We start from the raw sequence: 17,399 nt of genomic DNA on the forward strand, positions 1-17,399 counted from the left end.
ATAAAAATAAAATCAAAATCAAAATATGATAAAATAAAAATATAAAAAAGAAATATTAAAATATTATTTATATATTGTTATAAAAATTATATTAATTTCATAATATGTTGATAGCAAATATAATTAAAAAATAAATCTTTTCTGTGCATTATGTGCATTTGCAATTTTTGATAAGTTCGTGAAAAAAGCTTTATCTTTAATTTTTCTTAAATCGTTTATTACTCAAAAATTAATTGTTTGGCTAATTTTTCTTACCATTTTGTCATCTTTCATTTATGACTGACGTCGCATAAGCAGCGCGATAGGATTAACCAACCGGTTGAAAAGGATATACGCCTTGCATAATTCTTTCATGAGATAGGCACTTATATGCTCGAACAGCTGGAAACGCGCGGTAGGTCATAGCTTCCGCTCATTTCTATTTCAATTATTCCTTCCCGGATCATTTAAATCGTAAATAGCCTGGTCAACGGCCAGCGCATAAATAAATCGTCGCGGAAGATCGCCGGGCAATACGTCGATCGGCGCTTTCCTCCTTGCGGATTTACAAATGAGGTATTGCTCGTGGAAGACATTCAATGATTTTTTTCTTCAACTTTCTCCCCTTCCTCGGCTTTCTCAGGATGAAAGAAGAAGCATCGTGCTGGGACAATCAATGACTGTTATATCGTGTTTCGCCGTGCGCGAAGCACGTAAAGACTTGTTAGCATTATTAAACGTGACTTGCGCGAACGACGTTCGCACAATCGTCTCAACGCTTCACTACATTTCCTCCCCATTCCATCTTTTCTTTTTGTTAACACCTTGTGCAGCTAACACCTAGATTTTTTACAAGAAAAATCGAAAATCATAATTCCTTATTTAATACTTTAAGTTTTTTAACGAGACATACACATTAATATTACAGAAAAATAAAATTTTTATTACCGCGAGATTGAGATTAATAAATTATTAATGTTTACGTTATATATATTATATATATTATTATATATATTTATGTTATATATATTTATGTTATATATATTACTATATTCGAGCATTATAGTTAAAGTTAATACGGTTGAAATGTAATTAATTGATTTTATACTTAGAATAGGTAGTATAATTTTATACTTAATTACTTTTATACTTAATTCTTCACATATTACATCCTCCAGGTTTATGTTCTCCTCTAATTCTATTTAGAAAGTTATATATATTTTTCTAACGAATAATCAACCGCATGGAATTAAGTTTGTCTGAAAATCGCTTTTATTTATTGCTGCAAATTGCTGTAATAAATACATGGAATTTTCAGTAAGTAACGTTGACCAATGTTCAACGTGTTGCCATAGGATTGATTACAGATCAACCGAAGAATTTACGAACACAAGGAGCGCTGGTGATCCTGCAGAATGAGGTAATATTATAACGGCATGGATTATTTTTACCCGATCTCCAACAGCGCGCAAGATGCAACGTCGATCGCAGTTGTGCAAGAGCGTCTCTTGCCCGATTTTACCGTACATTGCAATGCTCTTTGCTAGCGGTTTAACCGTCCAGTCTGTTCAATTCAGGACGCGTGCGTCGATTCACCATGCTCTTAAGTTAGCTCCGTTCACCCGGCAGAAAAAATACTTGCGAAACTCTCCCTCGGGGATTCCTCGCGGCCAACTTTTCGTCGAGGACACGCGAAGGTACCCATACAGGATACTTTATTCGAAAAACATCCTGGGAATGTCTTTCGTATATAGCACGGAACATTGAAAGAATGTTGCTGAGACGTTATAATGTCGAGTGTTGAAGTATGAATGTTTTTCAACGTTGTATCTATGCTAATTTAGAACATTCAGAGAATATAGAGACGTCCTCTAGACGTCTTTAAAATGTTCCTTGGAGGTATGTTGTGTGGGTGAAACCGCGAGATTGATGTAGGCGTAGAAGTAATTAGCACGATTTTGGGAGTCGACATTTATAATGCTTGTTTAATTATTGTATTTTAAATTAGCTTTCATTAGGGACTTTTACTACTGACAACGAGAATTGCTTCCGAGAGAGAAAGAATGAGAAACGATAATGAGCTCGTTCAGCCGGCTCGTCGATTTTAAACATGTTCCTATAGTCATAAGTTAGAATGATTGTTAAACTTGGTAATAAGTATTATCGGACAAAGTGGGAAAGTTTATAGATCTTAAATAATTTGAACGAGCTTTTACTATTATTCTTTAGTATTATTCCCGCGAGAGAATCCCATTCTCTCTCTCTCTCTCTCTCTCTCTCTCTCTCTCTCTCTCGTATCTCACACGCAAACTGAAATCACTCTTTGCTGGCGGGAATAACACGTCGTATCGCTGGATTGATTTATAGCGAAGTACGGTATCCAATTAAAGTTCGCGCAATCTAACGACGTGCAATCCGACGCAATTCTGCAGTTACGAAAAAAAGAAGAAGACAAACGGGAGAGAATGGGAGCAATTCATTGGAAGTGTCTTCACAACTCTTTCCTCACCGACGACCAGGGTGATCTATTGTTGAGCAATACGCGCGTGTACTCCGCATGCCACTGCCAGAAGTGCAGAAATCAGCGAAAGTACGAACGGAGAACCAACAGCCATTGTACATCCGGTCCATTATATTTTACGCGCCTCGACAAATTTGTTTCCCATAATTGAAAACACCAGCATTGTTGGTTACATCGCACGTTTTCTTCCTCAACACTTCTCTTCTGTTTGTATGAATCTTTTCTCGGGCATATCGATTAAAGTTGCAGTCTTGCAATATTAAATGATCCGTTTCGAACTCTCGAACTTCGCGAGAGTTCGTTTTCTCTACATCGATTAGTGACGCTTTTAGAATTCCTTAGATTACAGTTCTTAGCTAAAAGAACTTGGATATTTCTCTTCAGCATCAAATTAAATTTGTTTCGGAGTATTATAATATTTGAATATCATAATAAAAATATTTTTTGTAATAATGAATATTCATTGTAGAGATGACGCGTCAAATAATGATTACAGACGATTACATAGATGTTTCATGTTTTTAGAATTCTTATCAGTATTATAACAATGTAGATTCTAGAGATGTATCATTATTTGAGAAACAAGTGTCTTATCTCCCTTTTTATGTAAACGGAAGTTATTAAGTGAAAAGAAATTAATTGATTTGTATTAGAAATATGAAATATATATATATATATATATATATATATATTATTTTATTTAGAATAATGCCCGGAAAAAAATTTCTTACATTGTTATTTAAATATATTACATTATTTATTGTCCTTAAATATAAATTAACCACGATTAACGCAATTAGTTCTACTATTTAAATATACGATATTACACATATATATAAATATATATATATATATATATATATATATATATCCTTCCGTTGAAAAAAGTGTAAAAAGAGAAAGTAACTTAATTATTTCATTTATTTATTGTACATATTGCAACAAGAGTCATAAAAAATCTCGGAAAATATAACCGTCATTAAAACATTAGTTATTTTGATGATTTTATGTGTAGTAATATTAATTTATTTCATACCGCTAACGATAAGTTCTCATTTAATTTATACCATCAACGTCTGATTGTTTTTAAAAAACTACGTTTACCAAATATGTATTGCTATGAATTAAATAGAAGCTACTATTTTCTTATTAGTAATACATTTCCGTTTGGTTTTTGTTGCAATGGTAGCGCAATTAATTTCTATAAATTGCTGCAATTTGTTCTCTAACTTGTATAGTTGATGCAGAAAGCAGACGCATAATCAGGGACAATCGTAACAATCGTACGCACGATCGAAGTGAATCGTGTGCCAGTGTAACTGGAGCGTAGATCATCGTGGCATATTTCTCTCCTTTCGCATGTCGACGAACAAGCATCTCTTGCAAAATTCCACGGAGACTCTCACACGGCGCGTATGCGCCTCACCATCTCTTCGTCCTCTTCTGCCCGATCTCACCGTACTCCCTGACACGAATCGTACACGCGGCACTTTCCCTGCCGTGGACGTTGCAGGTACACACGTAAGGTCTTTCGGGACAGATAGTCTGGCTGATACCACGCTTTCCTTCGTCTCCCACGGAACCATTTTTAATAGACACTTTGTAGTGAAGTCATCACCGTGTTTCCGCGCGCTTCGCCATCAGGCAAGTCGCTTGTACGCCAGCTTTGTATGTACGACGCGACGCTTCGCTTCTTCGCGCGATCGTCGTGTCATTATCTTCGACAGAAGGCACGCGGAAAAATCGCCTTTGGAATTACAAAATTATCTGCTTCTCGTATATTTGTCTTACGTATATTTGTATGCCTAAATAATTATATCGAATGCTCAAACAAATTGCTAGAATATGTCAAAGTTTTTTGCAGTATTATTATTATTATGCTTGAATGTTCTCACATAATTATTTTTATATAATCCAATATATTACTTTCAGATTTATATCTAAATTTTTATTTCAGTAAAATTGTTCCTTTCGTGCAATTTTTATGAAAATGTGTTTTATGAAAATATTTCTCACGCTAGAATTGAGTTTCTATTAACGCGAAAATTATTTCAAATACATTTCCCGTTTGACATGAAATATTACTTTTCTTGTCTCTCAGTTCCGTTATAAATTTGTACCTGTCTTTTTATCAGTTGTCGTTGACGTCTTCGAAGACGCTCGACAACGCGGAAATAATATATCATGTTGATCGCGCAGAATAGCAACGTCGTGAAAGAGCAATTGTCGACAATCGTTTTATGGAGATACAGTTTATGCAATCCCCGACAAGAGAAGTTGGATGTAACTTCTTATTCATCGACATTACATGGACTCGATAAAGTCATTCGACAGCTCTTCAACATTATCGACAAATGTTTCATTTTATTGGCACTCACTCTCTTACCTAACCATTCCGAGCTCGTACCGTTTAAACGTAATATCAGCGTTATTTTCCCGTTACCTAACGCAACGGATCTATAATTTAATCTGAAATTTTTCCTACGCGTGCATGCGTAAATATCATAAACTGCAATATCGCGCGGAAATATATGTGAGGAATCCGGAGAAAACTTGTGAATCATTTGTAAGTTAAATACTAATTCGCAAAAGAAGCAATTCAACCGATAATAATTCTGTCTATAAAAATATTTGTTTTACCTGCATAAAATACAGCGTTTTAGATTTCTATATTTGTTTATCCTTTTAAATTTCATACTTTTATTTTTTAGCTCAGTAATTAATGTTATGATTTTTTAATATATTTTTGAACCGAAAGAGTTTGTCCTGTTTACATAGAAAAAAAATGGTTTTGCTGAAAATTTAGTTAGATACGGACCTGAAAATAATTGTGTTGGATCATTAAAATAATTATGTAGAGTGCTCAAATACTATAGAATGTCAAAACTTTTAGCAGCATTACTTTTTATGCTTGAGATTCCTACGTAATTATTTTGATGGTCTAACTAAATTATTTTCAGATTTGTATCCAGCTAAATTTTTAGATATTTCAAAATCGTTTCTTTCTGTGTGCCATTTCTCGCGAGTATTCATCTGCCTACGACGTGCAATTAAATTTTATACGTTGACTCTATCTAACATCAACCGCACCTCGATTAATTTTGTAATGTTACCCGCAATTTTGCGTGATATCACATTATTTATTTTAGTGAGGTTCGTACAAATTATTTTTGCCATTTACGAGTGAGAGCCGCGCTGCATGCGGCAAATATGTGATCATAAATTTGCGATGCGCATCTATTATCTCCCCTTAGAACTTAAAATTACTCATTTATTATTCATGGAGAAAATCTGCAATCATTGTAATGATTTGTCATCGTAAGCACACGAATGGCACTGCATGAAACCGCCGCTGATGAATATCGTCATAAATGTCTGCGGCTGCTACCTACAAAACATGTTAATTAAGTGTTTTCGAGATAACAGTGTCTATAAATGACTCTTCGTCCAGAATGATTAACTAATCTACTAAAAATGCGTACTAAACTATTTTCTCAGCTTCTCGTTATGATCACAATTCGAGAAATGGCTTGTCGTGAATGAAAGAAACGTCGATCTTTCATTATTTAATTTAATGTCAAATTATACTCAATTTGAATAATTATTTAATTATTTCTATAATTGCTTCTATTCAATATATCGTTCATTTAATCAAAAGCAATGGAGTTAAATAATTTAATTAGAAAAAATATATTTAACTTGATTTACAATAGTTTATTATTTATTAAGGAAATACATCAATGTCATTGTTTATTTTGAAACTAATCACAGAAATGGATTCATTCATATTTTGACACATATGGAAGTAAAAAAATAACAAAATTATTTATAACTGAAGAGATTGGACCATTGCTTCTTTGATATCTAATTATGTTTAATTAATTAAATTTAAAAATCTGATAAATTTATCTAATGAATTTATAATCGCGACAATACAAATAGAAGCGCCTATTTTAAAGACTTGATTGCTGAAGACAACTTTTCGATCTTAACATTCCAGAGAAAATAATTAATTGCATACCAAACCGTGCAGATAATCGTGTCTTCTCATTTTCCGACGTGAAATCTCTCCGAAACATACAATGTTCATCTACTCAGGCGACTTACGTCATTCTCTCTGTAATCAAGAAACTCGGGAAGCTCAGATGTTAATCTCAGACATTACTCGAGCGGGAAGAGAAGCGCAAATCATTTCATGATCGTGATTGCGAAGAAAATACAACGAGAGAAACATACATCTTCGACATACGAGAGAAAAGAAAAAACAAGATACCTCCTTCCCCCTTAACCTTCTGGATATCCTTTGCCCAGGTAGTCTGAGGAGACTCCATATCATCTCGATGTGAACGCAAAACCACTTTCGAATCTTTACCAATGGCCAGATCCTCGCTGTTTTTTCTCTTCCCCTCCCTCTTTTTCACTCTCTTTTTCTCTTTCGTAACACGATGCCCTTTTGCAATGTGATTCTTCTTCGCGAGAATTTACATGTTCAGATGAAGAAGTCTCCTCTCCTCTCCTCAGGCAAGGCTAATGCGATACCTGCTAGCTCGCGGGTTCGCGAGTGAAAGGAGAAAGGCGCCGATCTCTCAAAACGTCGACGAAGAGAAAGAGAAACGATCGGATGTCTTCAGGAGATACAGCGACATAAAAAAAAACTGCACGAATCGGCTCGAGGGACAAGCATGCCTCCGGGGGGCGGTCGTGAGGTCATCGAATGGAGGGACGTAGAATCCATGGTAGAATTGCGATAATCGTGATCGTCAACAGCGATTGACAGAGGAAAGGTGAGATTAGGAATAGCAAGGAAGAGGTCGGCGAATACGCCGGAAGCGGAGCGTTCCGCTGCACGACAAAGAGGAGAAGCACACGGGGTTTTCAACGGTGGCGACGTTCTTTTTTTATTCTTTTTTCTACAAAAAAGCCTTTATACAAGTACAAAAAGATGCGTGGTTAAAGAGCGTTATGTATAAAAAATAGTGTGTATTTGTGGCGTCGGATGTACGTGTTGCTCGGACACGGCGGCATCCGCTTTGTAATCCGAACCACTCCTTGGTGCCAGATGAATCTTCTCTTTCTTCTTGCAGACAGGTAGAGGTCGATATTCCTGTGCGAAATCGACTTTACTTGCGCGTAATGACTCCGGGTATCCAATTCTTCCGGGTATCCGAGTTCTTCTTCAGGGTTGAAAGAGAAACAGTTCGGAAGCCATCATCTTCTCTCACGAACCAGAAACTGACTCTGGATGTCCCGGATTAAGGATTTCGGTGAGACGATTCTTCGACGATTCAGGAAGAGCTGGTCCGCGTTACAACAGCGGATGCCGCGGTACAGCGACGTATTTTTATTTACAAGGCGCGTTGATACCGCGCTGATCACGTCTTCGGCTTGTCGGCCTCCTCCTCCTAGTCCTCCCGCTCCGTCCTTTCTATTGTAATATGAGTGCCCTGACGAAAGCGAACGCAATCGCCGGGGATGAAGTGTGAAGTGTGTTTGCGTCAACGACTACGCTTGTCCCCCCTTGACTTATCATGTTCTTCGATTTTTCGATTCGCGGACACGACCGCGATGATTGATGCGATTTTGGTACGATAGACTTCGGCACCGCGCCGACCGTCCAAAATCATCTTGAGCGACCCTGTCTCTTCCGGAAATGGAAGAGAAAAGAGGGTCGAAAAAGGTAGGAAACTGGGCCACGTTCACTCCCGCGGACCCCGTGGACTTGTCAAAGCGACGACCATTGAATTCTCGACAAGTCAAGGAGCCCGGGGGAAAGATGCTGGTTCACGTATACTCGGCGCTACTCTTTTGGTGGATTCCAGAAGACCCTGATCCGTTGGAGCGACGACCATTTTTATCCCCAACGGACCAAGCGTCATTCTGTTGGTCCCCATTTCCGCTTCTCGCGTGTGTCTTCGTCTTAACTGGCTCGGTCCATTGATTAATCAAAGGACGTGTTCTGAAGTCACGAGGTAAGCCGAGTAGTGCGGATAACACGACGATTCAACTCCTTTCGGACAATCTTCGAATATTGATCTATGTGAAGCGATTCCGCGCGACGATTTGCTGGCATCGACGACCTTCCGAGTTGCGAGCCCAAGGAATACACTTTGGAAGAAACTGGTGATAAATGGTTATGATCTTCTTTTCCAAATATGCCAGGCCTTCTCCGTGAATCTTTCGCTGGCGAGTTTCGGCTGCGTTGAAACTCTCGGAAAGTAGTCGTTATCGTCGGCCGGTGCCATTATCCACTCTTTCTATCTCTTTCTTTCTTTCTCTCTCTCTCTCTCTCTCTCTCTCACATTCTCTCTTTCTCTTTCTCTCGCTCATTCTCTCTCTCTTTCATCATCATCATTATCATCCAAACCAAAGTGATTTCTTAGAACGGCGCACCGTAGCCACTGGACGGCCTGCTAGGTGCTCCATAACTACTGCTGGGCGTTCCGTAACTAGTGCTGGGTCCACTGGGATAGCCTCCGGGGCCTTGGCTGATCTGATTGAATTGAGCCACCTGGATGGCTTGCCTGATGCCTTCAAGATCGATGCCTACAACGCGGGTCTGATAGCTGGGCACGCCGTATTGCGTTGACGGGACGCCGTATTGCGACGATGGTGCTCCGTAGCTAGAACTAGGAGCGTATCCACCTCCACCAAATCCACCAGACTGTTGGGACTGTAGTTCCTCCTTCAAAAGGATTTGACGGATTTGTTCGAGCAGCGCGCCGTCCACGGAAGCGCCTTCGCTAGTCTGGTAGCCAGTGGATACTTGGGTGTAGCCACCACCGCCGCCGAAGCCTCCACCGAAGGAGCCACCACCGCCAAAGGAGAAACCACCACCGCCGCCGCCACCGGAAGGTCTGCTGTAGCTGTAACCGGAGGACACAGGCGGCTCCGCCAGGGCGAACCCTGCCAGACCGACAATCATACACTGTAACATAGAAAGGAATTACTTTGATAGAACAATGGAACTTGTTTTAACCCTTTCGTGATATCTATATGCTAAATTATACACATATACACGCACATGCTAATACATATCCGTTGATTCACAACAAATTGCATATTTCATAAATTATTGTCTATATTTAAAATGATATATGTATAGAATACAACTTGTATTATGTTTTTCAAAATATTCAGCTAAATGTTAAAGATTTAAAAATCCAGACTTTTATAAAAAATGCTTATAAGAAACTTTTTATAAGTCACATTAAATTTTTTTACAGTGGTGTACATATTTTATTTATGCAGGACTTATTTACATTAATGAAGTATGACTTACAATTTTTTTTGAGATTTTTCGAGAGCTTTCAGATTTAAGTTTATTTATAAAACATATATCCATTTCTAATTTTATTATTACATATATCTCGTAATCAAAAAAAAGATAAGTTATAGAAAAAAAAATTATAAAAGTACATTTACGAGTCAAATATTTACTATTTCGACAAAAACTTACGGATTGGAGATTTTTTTATTCAATTTTGAATTCTTGAAATTTTATTTAAGTCTTAGTTATAAATTTTACATATTGTTATGAATTTTTCGAGCAGGAAAGCACTGTCGTATTAAACATCTCTATTAACGAATTAATGCGAAAATTCGTGTACAAGATCAGAGGTGATAATAGAATAACATTAATAGGGATGCAAAAATTAAGAAAAAAGCAGCACCGGCTTTTTCTACCGAGATTTCGATCACTTGATGTGCTCCTTACACTCTTCCTTTCACGATTTCTCCCATCCGCACGCATACGTACACTCATGCACCACATTTCCTTACTCGCTTTCTTTTTCCTTTTTTAGCCCTCTGCTCTCTCTCCATTTCGCACAAGTATAGCTTCTTAACATAAGTATGAGAAAAAAAACGTGCTTACCGCGATCAGAGGATTCATGTCGGCTTCTGCGATGCCGCCTCAGTTCTGTGACTTCGTGGAAGGTAGACCGGAGTCATTTATACCCCCCAGGAGAAGCAGGGGGATATACATGCGTCCCCCACGAAGAAGAGACAGGGGCCTCTCGAGTGAGAGTAATTCAGTTGTGAGACGATTCTCTCCCTCTCCTCCCGATCTCGTACGTCTCTCTTTTATTCTCTGTAGGCTCCGAACATCCACCTATCCTCTTCGTCGGAGGATCGCTAATGTACTCGAGATTTCGGACAGTCTCCTCTTGCGAAACTCTTAGCCTCTTAATCTCTTAGTCCCTACTTGCGTCCTAGACCTAGACTCCTCTAGTCGAGTGCTTTGTCGTAACGGAGAAGCCTTTTAGTCCTATAAACAATTTATTACGTCTATCTGCCAGAGATTAGTCTGCGTATCTTTTATATTTTCTATTTCTTCTTTGCTGTTTTCTGTAGCTGAACTTGTATATACTTTTGGAACTTAAAGTGAGATAGGTACATGTTTGATATTTGGGGAAAGTGAGACAGTTCTAGTGCAGGAATAAAAAACGGATCTAATATGTGGGCGGCTATGTAGTGAGCAGTAAAACATAAATATAGCTCACATTTGTAAATCGCGCTAGAGAAATTAATGTTCATTCTAAAAATGATTTTTTATATTTCGTGAATATGCATTTACATTACGGTTTATCTGAATTTGAAGAATATTTTTTATTTGTTAAGTGCGTTGTTTTATCTTCCCGAGGATTAAAAGTTTAAAGTAATAATAATTTTTGATCAATCCTTTTACAAATTAATCTGCACAAATCATGATAATTAATCAATTTTAAAGAGAAATTAATTTTTTATCGCAAAAATATTTTTATTAGAAATAAAATATAAAAAATTTAATATTAAGTAAGACTAAGTAAACATTGCTCAGCCTATGTAGCAACATTATGTTACAACATATCACTATAAAGTGCTGTACGTGTACCATTCTGTTAAATTAATTTTGCGCGACAAGAATATAAAATGTTCGTTATGAAAGACATTTTATTTAAGATTTTACCTTGATGGATCATCATTGCCAGTGAATAGTTCTTTTTTCGTTAGATAACGAAATTGATGTCGTCACATATTCGAAAGCCAGATAGGGTCGATATTCAATGACACAATTGAGTTCTTGGCTTGTCGCCACGTTATTCATTAGCTTTACTATTAATACAGTTATATTCATTTACGGTATTCTTAATGATATACAACCAGCGCATGCCAAACATTTCTCGCGTTTCATAAAAGAATTAATTAACGGGCGTGAAACAATTCAGAATTCATGCGTTACATCGTGCAAGATAAATTTTCCTCTTTAAATGTCTCTCTAATTATAATTAAATTCATCACATGTAAGTACAAATCCAAATATATACTTTGTCATGGTAATACAAAAAAGAGTTCTAAACATTGATAAAGATATTTATGCATTAATTACAGTTGCTGTGACTTTATGACCGCGTATGCTATAATAAGCTTCCAGTTCATAAACATTATTTATTCGATGAAGCTACGAGAGTACATTATGTAACAGGAGGTGAACTTAGGAACTAAAGGAATATTACGTAATAGATTTCCATTGTTCACGCGCAATATAGCACCGGATGTGCACCGAACCATTTCCTCATTGGACATTTTTTCGTAAATTGTAAACCATATTTTACGCTGCAAATATGTTTTTTTTGCATGTATCATTGACTTATTTTTGTAATAGTATATAAAAAGATGAATGATTCATTGCCATGTTTAATATTTTATTTTATTTATTAATTTTATTTATATATTTGTTTGAATTAATAGAAATTATTTTATCTATGAATTTTTTATATACTTATATGATTAAATTATAATTATTTAATTTTAACAATATCGGTATATTTACTAAAGTACTTTACTCAGTACTTAGTGGATAATACAATATTTCTGTGAAAAAATTCTGTGTAAATATATAAATTACCATAGTAAAAAAATGGATAAATTTTTTTTTTATTAATGTTAAAAAACTAAAAAGAAATTATGTGAATTTATTGAAGAAATTATGTGTTTTTTTGAAAGTTAATACTATAAATATGTAAACGTATTATAAATAACTGAAATATCTATAATCTGTGCAACTTTTAATCTATCGATTTTCGATTATTTAGGAAACGACTATGACTATGTTCTAAAATTAACTGCCTGTAATCAGCAATAACCAAAGGACTATTCTACATTGAATAGATCACTTGAAAGAAAGTTAGCAGTAATTTCAAAGTGCTTGAGGTCACGCGACAATAATCATGTCACTCTCGATTCAGTTAATGATGCATCTTCCAGAGGAAAAGAAGATCCATTGACCCCTGCTCAGTTTTTAGCATTTCTTCGAGTAGAGGTTTGGTAAAGCGTTGCCTAAGTTTCGTAAAAATTTACGTATATTTCTTTAAAATAAAATGGAAACAATTGATTGAAATCACAGATTTTTCACATTATTGTCACGTTTTGCGACGTATCTACTCTTTTTTTTAAATGATGATTTTAATTGAGGCTGTGTGTCAGTCAACGTATTTTAGTAACATTGCATCGGAAAACGTTAATATATTCCAGTGAATGTTTTAGACAAAATAATTAGCCTGTATCGAATAGTTAGTGAATGAAATAATAGACTTGTTTGCTTGTCAAGAAATATCTCAAATTGATTAATTTTGACACGTATGGGTTTGATATGGAAATTTGATGTTCTCTGACACTAAGATTGTTTTCTATTTCATAATATCTTACTTATATCCCTCATAACATATGCTAGTTTTCAGCGTATAGGCAATTAATACAATAATAAAAAGTAAGAATTAATTAAGACAAGCACACAGCGATATTTTACGATAGATATATTTCATGTAGGCGATAATATTAGAGAAAAGTTGTGACATGCCGACGAGAAGAAATAATTTGCTATCTGTAAGACTATTTTGTAAGGATGAGATCGAACGATGGACTGCACAATCATCCGGTAGAACCGTTGGCTCTTGGTCGCAGAAAGAGAGTCTCAGACATCAGGAAGAAAAGTACGCGGTTCGCCATCATTGTATCATCCGCGCGATGAAGCTTCCGTGCGTTCGGATAGACGTAATCATCGATCCTCTTCGTCTTGCATGCATCAACGTGCGGCTGCGCGTTGTAGCATAAAATTAAAATATTCCTGGTGCATTAACTGCACTTGCCCGGTCAAAGGAAAGGAACGCTGCGCCAATATCCTCCCGGCGATTTTAAATGATAATGATTTCATGTAACGCCAGATGCCTTTTGATCGTACGCCGACCTATGACAAATTGCATTTTGAAATTAACGCGTGGAGAACAGCTTCAGCCAGGATTACTTCAGCTAGCTTAATTGACGCGTCTAACTTCCGCAATCCAGACTTATTCTAGCAACTCACGAAGTACGACAGTAGTGAAATTCGCCCTACAGGTTCTCAAACTCGTAATCGCGGTTTAAACTAATCGATGTTCGAAACGTAATTAAAAGGGAACTCGGTCTGTTGAATATTCACGATGGTGGGAGATTTGTAGGCGTCTAATGGAAGAGGAAGTCCATTACGGCTAGTCTAGCAACGTAGCGTGTCGGCCAATACGTCCGGTTCCCATTCCTTGCCTCGGGGGTGGAAAAGGGGAAAGGTGGGGGGGATAGGGTGATGGCTAAACGAGAGGGAAAACGCTTTCTTCGGTGAGGAATTTAATTATCCGGCCTGTGAACTCTCGACCCACTTCTTCGCGCATATACGACCCTGTATATCTGGTCCGTCGTTCCACCTCCTGCCTCCTTCGCTTTCCTCCACGCTCCTCGTTCGATCTGATTCGCCTGATCCTTCTTTTAGTTCTTTTCTTTTTGTTTTCTCTTTTTTTATGCCACTGTTTTGCGCTGTCCGGTTTGGCAAAGATCGACGATTATACTTTCACGTGTCCTTGCCACTGGCTCGTTAATAGATATGATTCTACAGTTGGATTATTAATTTCGATGCATGTATGCGAGAATTTTTTAGTAGACAGTTGTGCTTCTATTGCATCAGCATTATATTCGATTACGCAAAAATCGTGAGCCAGCTGCAATCGGTGATCCGGTCGTTGAAATCTATATTCAGTAGACTTCGTACGCTGGAGAGAGATTTTTAAGGTGGATGCTCCTTCCTGCCCACTCGTATGTTTGGAGATAACATTTTATAGCAACAACGTTTATTTTCATAATCATTTTCTCATTTTATATATATATATATATATATATATATATATATATATATAATATGTGTGTGTGTGTGTGTGTGTGTGTATATATATATATGTATATAAATTTATATACTGATAAAATATATCAATTTTAATAAATCATTTGTTTGATTAGTGCCAAAAAATATTTACTAAATATAAAAATATATTTATTTGGTACAAAAATCATAATTTGATTTAATTATCATTTCTTTTTATTAAGCAAATATTTATTTATTATAAGTAAATGTTTAGTTGGCATTATTTAAATAAATATTTATTAAAATTATTTATACTCGATATACATATTATTTTATTTATTATTGAAGCAAAAATGTTAACTATTTCAATACAAATCACTTAAAGGTAATCATATAATAGCTCAATATTATTAATGATATAATACAAGCAATTTCTCGCTGATCTCGTTTCAATTTTTATCTCTGATTGCATTTGCTTCTTGTGATTTGATTTGACTCATTGTTTCAATTACTAATTATATCTTGATTTACCACTTGTAGTTGAGAATATGTGTTGATAGATTTTTATTTAATGACTCATCATGTTTAATAATTTTATCATCATTATGGACTTATTGCAACTGATATAACAGAAGAATATAACCAGATAATATATTATCAGACTGAATAGCATTGTATTGTTGCGGAAGATAATAGATGCAAAGAAATACTATCAACTTGTGTAATTATATATAAATTGTATTTAACCGTTTATTAATATCATTAAATTTGCTTTGAATTTCTTTACATATAACTGGAGGATGACGTCATAATAAGGTTGAAACGTATGTTCTAAGAATTTAAAAATCTGGTAGCCTCTTCTTGTTATATATGTTTACAAATTACTTATATACTTTACTTTTAAATTGAAAAATTTTTTATTAAAAATTTCTTATTAAAAACGTAATTTTAAAAAATTTAATAAAGGGAGAGAGAGAGAGAGAGAGAGAGAGAGAGAGAGAGAGAGAAAGGAAGAAAAAATTAAGTATTTCTTGAATAATATTTTATGAAATATGTTTTTTCAATGATATTTCTTAGTAAACAATCTTCCTGCTGTTTACTGATGTTTTTTTATGTAAATTTCAGTGGATAATAAATTATATTAATGTTAAATTGCTTCTCTGTCAACATATTATCGTCGAAAAGCGTGTTAATCCATGAATGCTGATAATGAGAATACTTGAGAGAATGATCTTAAATTATCGATGTCAATGACAACTGTAAAATTTGAATAATTTATGGTCGGTATTACCATATATATGGATAACATTTACCGAAGATATTTGTTTAATGCAGTACAATTTATCCTTGAAAATTTCGTCATTGAGAGAAAGCAAATGTATGCGCGACTTGCGAAAATTAATAATAATAAAACTCACGCATACACGCGCACATCATATTTCGTCATACGAAAGAGAAATAGATAGATGCAACGTTTATTAACATTCTAGGGCAAGCCTTCTAAGAATGCACAGACAAGAAATGCGATAAGAATGTAACGAAAAAATAATGACATATAAAGAAAATAAAATAAAAGATAAATAATATAGAAAATAGAGACGCAAAGATAATATAAAAATGAAAAATAATACTGAGAAAATAAAATCGCCAAGAAAAAATAGAAATAAAAAAGCAAGTAAATAATATTGAAATTACTATAATAATAAGGAAGAAAAAAAGAAAAATTATAATAAAAGAGAGAGAGACATGATATTCAAAGTAATGACTGCTTCTTAAGAAAGATTAGAAAATAACACATCACTTTGTAATGCTACTTCATATATTGTATCTAAGTATTTGATTGGACTATTTTTCTACAACGATTTATCCCCATTTTATTCGGAATTCTCACGGTGATCGTGACGACTGAAGATGATTTATGGAATTGTGGCCAGTTTTGATATTTCCATTAAGTCTCAGAGTGACTCTCGTTTCTCACGCTCGTGCTAATCCACTTGTATCTATCGAACTTCAATTTATTCAGTATCGAATTTCAACTTATTCAGTAAACAAAATGCGAAATTTATATTATTCTCAATTTTTATTGATTAAAAACCGTTAAATATAGTACGTTAATGTATAATTCTGATCCTGAGATATCTCACTGATGGTCTTCGTTTAAAACGATTTGAAAAGTATCTAAAAGAAGATTTATTATTACATATTAAATTTTAATAATTTTAAATAATTTTATAAAATATATATATATAATTTTTTTTCTTCAGGGAGATTATTGTAATGGAATTATATTAAATATTGAATGAATTGAATCTTCTATTTAATCCTATAAGCTATAGTGTCTTTCCGTTTGAGCACATTTTTTCTTGATAAAAGCATTCATTTTTTAATATCAATACAGATATTTCCATTCTGATATTCATTCTCATTTAGGAATTATTAAATTTTTAGACAGTTTTTCTCGGAAACGGATGATATGAATGATCGATCGACAGACGGTTTCTCGCATCATCGCTATCGAAGACTTCGAGGCCTCTCACCGATCCATGCATCGTGTCCATAATTTCGACTTCCTTGATCTCGATGGCTCGGATAACATTCTCGAGGGTGCCAGTTCCTTTCTTCCTCCAAAGTCACATCTCGACGTGTGCCGCATCCGCGGTTTCTCGGATATTAATGTCGCAGGGTCGCGCGGAACGAAGGGGGTTCATGTCGAGCTTGGGCTTGACTTTCGCTCAACGAAACTCCATTTCTCGT

General features: G+C 35.4%; 1 protein-coding gene across 1 annotated transcript; it reads right to left on the reverse strand.

Annotated features, from left to right (window-relative positions):
- Positions 1–7,372: 7,372 nt before the first annotated feature.
- Positions 7,373–10,473, reverse strand: LOC105149175 (uncharacterized). Its single transcript, XM_011061411.2, has 2 exons — positions 10,374–10,473; positions 7,373–9,425 (listed from the first exon to the last, which is right to left on the reverse strand). Exons 1-2 carry the CDS (start codon positions 10,389–10,391, stop codon positions 8,877–8,879), a joined length of 567 nt encoding a protein of 188 aa, XP_011059713.1. The 5' UTR covers positions 10,392–10,473; the 3' UTR covers positions 7,373–8,876.
- Positions 10,474–17,399: the final 6,926 nt, after the last annotated feature.

Source organism: Acromyrmex echinatior, chromosome 5 (assembly GCF_024713525.1).
Source record: "Acromyrmex echinatior isolate Ae372 chromosome 5, ASM2471352v2, whole genome shotgun sequence".
Classification (NCBI taxonomy): Eukaryota; Metazoa; Arthropoda; class Insecta; order Hymenoptera; family Formicidae; genus Acromyrmex; species Acromyrmex echinatior.